At 32.5% G+C, this 6,000-nt stretch overlaps 1 protein-coding gene across 1 annotated transcript in view; it reads right to left on the bottom strand.

Annotated features, from left to right (window-relative positions):
• Window positions 1-415: 415 nt before the first annotated feature.
• SELENOF (selenoprotein F) overlaps window positions 416-6,000 on the bottom strand; it is a 30,377-nt gene continuing 24,792 nt past the window's right edge. Inside the window, exons 3-5 of the mRNA XM_036445665.2 lie at window positions 5,272-5,335; window positions 2,293-2,342; window positions 416-1,284 (exon numbers count right to left, since the gene is read on the bottom strand). Of these exons, the coding sequence (XP_036301558.1) occupies window positions 1,153-1,284; window positions 2,293-2,342; window positions 5,272-5,335 (246 nt within the window). The 3' untranslated portion in view covers window positions 416-1,152. The remainder of the gene's footprint in view (window positions 1,285-2,292; window positions 2,343-5,271; window positions 5,336-6,000) is intronic.

The raw sequence follows: 6,000 nt of genomic DNA, 5'->3' as shown, positions 1-6,000 counted from the left end.
TACTTTTTATGAAGTGAAATCACTTTCACCAGATAGAGGGTTAAGGGGGAAAAAAATCATCATTAAAAAAAAAATTATTATGAAAGAGTTTGAGTCAAACTGACAACATATGCCAGGGAGCAAGATGTCAAATGTTCCTGAAACATTATCATTTTTAACAGCTCATAATATTCTATAATTTGAGATACTTCTTATGCAAGATAAAAAATGTGTTCATAAATGAAAGTACTTTGAAGAACAAAATTGGTAGACAAATAGGAAGCACTATTATCCACAATGAGAAGTTACAAGTTTTAAACAGTACAGCCATTCTACATTTCGGCTAAAGAAAATAAAGGCTTATATAAAAAGAAAAGTATACAGAGAAAGGTATCATTTTTAAACATGAAAGAACAAATCAGAAGAAAATTTCAAATTCAGATTTTTGAAAATTTTAATTTATATTTTGGTCTTACAAATAATCATCTTTAAATGACTTTTCTATAAGAATGTAAAGCACAAGAATTTGCTAAAGATCAGATCCACACAAACCCTGAAAAGGTTTTCTGTGTAGTCCTCATTAATGCAAATCTGTGAATATTTCATTCTTACAGTTGATCTTGAATCTGTTTCACAATAACGAAGCCATAAAGTTTTTATGCAGTTCATTCATTATATACTATAGCAATTCTATTAAAAATAAAGCTGGGGAATATAAAAATATGGGAAAATCTGAGGATCAAGCAACCTGTTGAGGCTTGGTCTATCTTATTTGCTTTGTAGTTTACTGTCATTACTTTCAAAGAGCACATAGCGCATGAGGCACAGTGTAATCATCTCTCTTATTAACCTCCCTAATTTAAAAATCTGTAGTTTGTAAAACTGGACCAATTATCACAAACTATCATTTGCATAATTAGCCACAGGTCTATTACAAAGCACTCTGTTAGTGGTACCAACAAATGTCGGAGGCTAGAAATTTATAAAACATGAATTTGTGAAACTTGTCAAGTCCTTAGATATCCTGTGCTGTGCTGCCACTTCAACTTTTAATTAGATGTTTACTGCCTCACAGTAAGATTGATCAAGGGATAAAAGCAAAACTAAATAATTTTCTAGGTGTTCTAACATTTGATAAGGTAACAAAAGGATAGGACAAAATTTAATCAAGATTTATATGCGTTCCAACTTTTCACTCAGAAATTCTTCGACACTGTCTGTGTTCCATTTGAGGATGCTTAGTTCTTCAGCAATGTTCCCATTGTCATCCAAAAGCTTTAGTACAGGGTCTGAACCACGAACATACTACAAAAAAAAAGAGGAATATCATCATTTTACATGTTTAGAGGTTGTCTTTGTCTCAACTAAAATCAAAACAAATGCAACACAGCTTAAATGAATTTAATACAAAATAGCTTTAGACACATCACAACAGGATTCAAAGGAAACCTTTTGGGGAAAAATTGAATAAAATTTCATAAAAAAAAGGGCAGGAAAAACTTATAATTCATCTCTAAAGAGAAATATTATTGTTATACTTTTTCCCCCAAAATAAGACATCCTCCAAAAATAAGACCTAGTGCATAGAAAAATAAGACATCCCCTGAAAATAAGACCTAGCGCAACTTTGGGAGAAAAAATTAATATAAGACACTGTCTTATTTTCGGGGAAACAGGGTAGTATCAACATACTTTATTTGGGATTTAAGCTTATTATTGTCTATAACAAATATTTATTGCATACATGTTATTCTCTCACTCTCAAAAGAATTTAAAATCTAATGGAGGAAGCAGATAAGTTCAAAATAATTAAATAATTAAGGAGAGAGAATGACTATAAGAGCAATGCTAACATAGGCTGTGCATACAAATTATCAGATAAAATTCTGCATTGGACTTTGAATTTTCTTTGGTTTAAAAAACCTAGTAATTTTATTGCAATTAGTTGAAAATTAAGCTGTATTTCTGAAACTTCCAACCCACTAGTTGGGTCCAATATTTCACCAGAGAACTGTGAAAATCCTAACTCTGGGTAAATATGACAACAAACATGACCTCAATCTTCAAAAAAGAAATAAGTCAATGTGGAAAAAAAGGGTTCCATTAAAATCACCTTACCTTGGGAAATGGGGCGGACAGGAAGAGATTAACCAAAGAACATACATGCATAGCTCATCGATGCAGACAATAATGTGGTAGAGGCTCAGGGTGTGATGGGGATGGAGTGAAAGGGGGCAAAGTGGGGAATATAGGGAACATCTGTAATATTATCAACAATAAATAAATAAAAAGAAAGAAAAAAAATCACCTTACCTTGATTTGCAGTCCTCTGAATAGTTTGGGTTTATCACTTCTGACAAAAGCTTAAGAGAAAAGAAAAAAGATGAAAATTATTCATTTCTAAATCCAAGCAAGATACAAAGATCAAAACAAAAAGTAGAAATAAACTCAATAAGTAAAATATTAGATCCTATATGAAAAAAACTAAGGTGATTCAAACAGATATAAAAATGTAAAGACATATTATACACTTCAATGGGAAAAGTGGTGTTATAAATTACTAAGAAAGTATTTTAAGGTGTTAATTGTTTTAAACTAATTACAACCCCAAATTCCAATGAGATTCTGAGCCCTTGACAAAATGATAGGTCAGCTAGAAGAGTAAATGTGTGAGGATAGTCACAGTTTAGAAAAAATAAAATATGGAAGGAAAATTTGTTCAATAGCTTAGGATACTGATACCAGAATAGATTAATCTAGATACAAATATCAGTAGGAATTTTTTAATACTGTTAAATTATCAAATCAGAGAGAGGGAGGCAGGAAGAGAGACATTGATTATAGGTGTTTGCCTCTGGGGTATGTGAGTCAATTAGTCAATACATACTTTTAAGAAAACTGCCAAATTATTTGAGGGAAAAAATAAAAAAACATAGAAAAATAGTCGGGTGCCTACATCATATCTTATATCTAAATAAATTTAGATGGATTAACGTTTTAAATTTATTCAACAAATATTTATGGAATACCCACTGCATGTTGCACAACAGAGATAAAGCTATATAAACAGACATCATTTCTAATCTTAAGGAGTTTACATTCTGGAGGGAAAGAAAAAAGATGAACAAGTAATCACATAAATACATTTAGTTAAAAAAAGAGAGAGAGAGAGAGAGAGAGAGAGAGAGAGAGAGAGAGAGAGAGAGGTTAAGAATACTACCACAGAATTTAATAGGCAACTTGAATATGGAATACAAAATTCTCCTAAGTATGACATTAAAAGAAATGCTCTATAGACATGCCTATCTTACAAGCAATAAGAGAAAAACAGTTGGTTACCTATAAGAGGAGCACGAAGTTTAATAAATGGGTTTTCGTTTTTCTTTTAGGGTTTTGAGGGCTTGTATAAAAATAGTTTATATACCATCTAAATTTCCCCTAAAAAATTTAGTTCAAAATAAAACTGATTATGTTATTCTGGCTTATTATAATATCTTCTCTATTAATTTTATCCTTAAGAATTTGTTCAAAAACTCTGCAGAATCCTGAATCCATAAGCAAAACTGATATTATGAAATGCTGTTGCATTCTCACTATCCTAAGCACAGCTGTGCAAAACACCATTAGATCCACAGTGTGTTTCCTACTAGACAAGAAACCTCTCGGGGAAAAAGGATTATTCTTATATCTGCTGTATCCATGTATAACAGAACCTCACACACGTAATAACTTTCGTTCATTCAACAGATTTTTAACAGTCTGAAATGCACGAATAAATTTAAAAGAAATATTAAGAAGAGTCACTAAATGACTATTTTCATCAGTTCTCTAAGCATAGATTCATAAGCCTTCTAATTTTGAATGAAGAGAGTATCTGTTAAATGCCCTGTAGTAGCAAATCACATTTTACAGGCAGTAAATTAACCATTTAACAGATATTTGAGTTCTAATTACATACACATTGCACGAGGTGGTGAACAGGGCTCAGATTTAAAAACAGAACCTAGCTGCCATTTCTAAACAAGCCTCTCATGCAAATCGGGCTTAAGGGAGAAGCCTGCATTAAGCTGCCTGCCTGAACTGCCTGCTTGTAGTTTTCCGGCCGACTTTATAAGAGCCCACCCTTATAAAGGAGTTCCTGGAATCCTATTTTAACAATAGGACTGACATTTTCCCTGTTCTTTCAGAGCTATTCAGCTGTATCTCCATCAGCATTTTCACTGACCAGAGTGTTCCATTCTGACTGATCAGCATAGTGCCTTTTTGACCAATCAAACCATGATGACTTGGGAGTCCTCATTTGCATGAATATGGACCAATCAGGAACCAGGGACAGGCACTACTCTCTATAAATCAGCCCCCCTTTGGCTCAGCGAACGAAGACTTTCCCTGGCTGGAGCTGAAACACTAAAGACCTTTTGCTGGAGCAGAGCAGATAGAGTGGAGTGGACCAGAGAAGGGCAGAGTGGAGCAGAGCTGTCTCTATCGCACAATTGAGTTGTTTGCTCTGAACAAAGTTTTCTTCTTCACTGCACCCCAAATTAGGATTCCTGTGGGCACTGCACCACACTGGTACCAACAACCATATGGATTGATACCTCAGAAAAGTTCAGTTTCATACAATTATTTTCAAGTGACACACAGGAACAGAATAGAAAAAGCCTTAGTCCAAGTATTTTTGGAGCTGTAAAGCTCCTCTATTGTTTGCTTATTCAACCAGAAGAATAAATACACTTTTTATAATTTTCCTTTTATATATTTCTCCTTAAAATTTCCTGTGGACACATATAGCATGTATTACTCCCCCTCTTCTGTACCTCAGGTTTTATGGTAATTCATTCCATTCTCGACAATTTGTCATTTAGGACAGGTCTCACTAATGTAATTGTTCCTTAGGAGTTTTACACAAATCAATTTACATCTAAAATATACTCCAATGAAATGCTATTTAAAGGGATGACATTTACATCTGGTAAAAAAAAAAAAAAGTTCTTGTAAAATTTATACTTGGTAAACGAGACTCCTTTGAAAAAAATAACCACATCATCATGTCTTGTATTTAAATCTAAATTTCATATACTATGCTTATTTAAAGTAACCTAATATTCAACAATTACTATAAAACTACCTCTATGAAGAAAACTGTGGTAGAAATTCATAAGCTATTGAGAAGGTATCATCCTAAAAGTTTTTATTTGTGAGACTATTTAATAAAATTATTTTTAAAATTATTCTTGTGAAATGCTGATTTTACATTATTAAACTGAGAATTTACTAGTTAATTTTACATACCTTGGACTTGTGGGAACCTACCCAATTTTCATCCACAGACTTCAAGAATAGCTCCTGCATATAGCTGCAAAAGAAAAAAAAAAAAAAAAACAGAAAATTTAAAAAACTTCTATAAATTTTAAAATATAGTTCTAAAATAAATATAATAAACAGATATATAGATCACACAAATGTTAAAGTTGGATAAAATATCTAGTTCCAGTCCAACAGAAAAGGAAACAGAGGCCCAAGATATTAAATGGTAGTAGTTTAAGTTCTACATGGAGTATTATAAACCTAGCCAAAAAGAAGAAGATGTGAAGACTTGACAATGAATTTGAATAGTAAGATGCCGCGACCCTTTAATACATCATGTTGTGGTGACCCCAACCATAAAATTATTTTTGTTGCTACTTCATAACTGTAATTTGCTACTGTTATGAATCGTAATGTAAATATCTGTGTTTTCCAACGGTCTTAGGCAACCCTGCTAGCAGTTCTCAATCTGTGGGTCACTGTAGAGCCTCATAATCTCAAAAAATTTCCTAAAGTTTTTTAGGATGCTAAATTGATCACAGGCATCTATCCATCTATCCACATAAATACTTAAAATTGTAGTTGCTTTTTTATTTTTTATTTTTTAAAATATATTTTATTTTATTGATTTTGTACAGAGAGGAAGGGAGAGAGAGAGAGAGTTAGAAACATCGATGAGACAGAGTCATCTATTAGCTGCCTCTTGCACACCCC

The sequence above is a fragment of the Pipistrellus kuhlii genome, unplaced genomic scaffold (assembly GCF_014108245.1).
Source record: "Pipistrellus kuhlii isolate mPipKuh1 unplaced genomic scaffold, mPipKuh1.p scaffold_m20_p_2, whole genome shotgun sequence".
Classification (NCBI taxonomy): domain Eukaryota; kingdom Metazoa; phylum Chordata; class Mammalia; order Chiroptera; family Vespertilionidae; genus Pipistrellus; species Pipistrellus kuhlii.
This window is presented reverse-complemented; position numbering and strand designations above follow the sequence as displayed.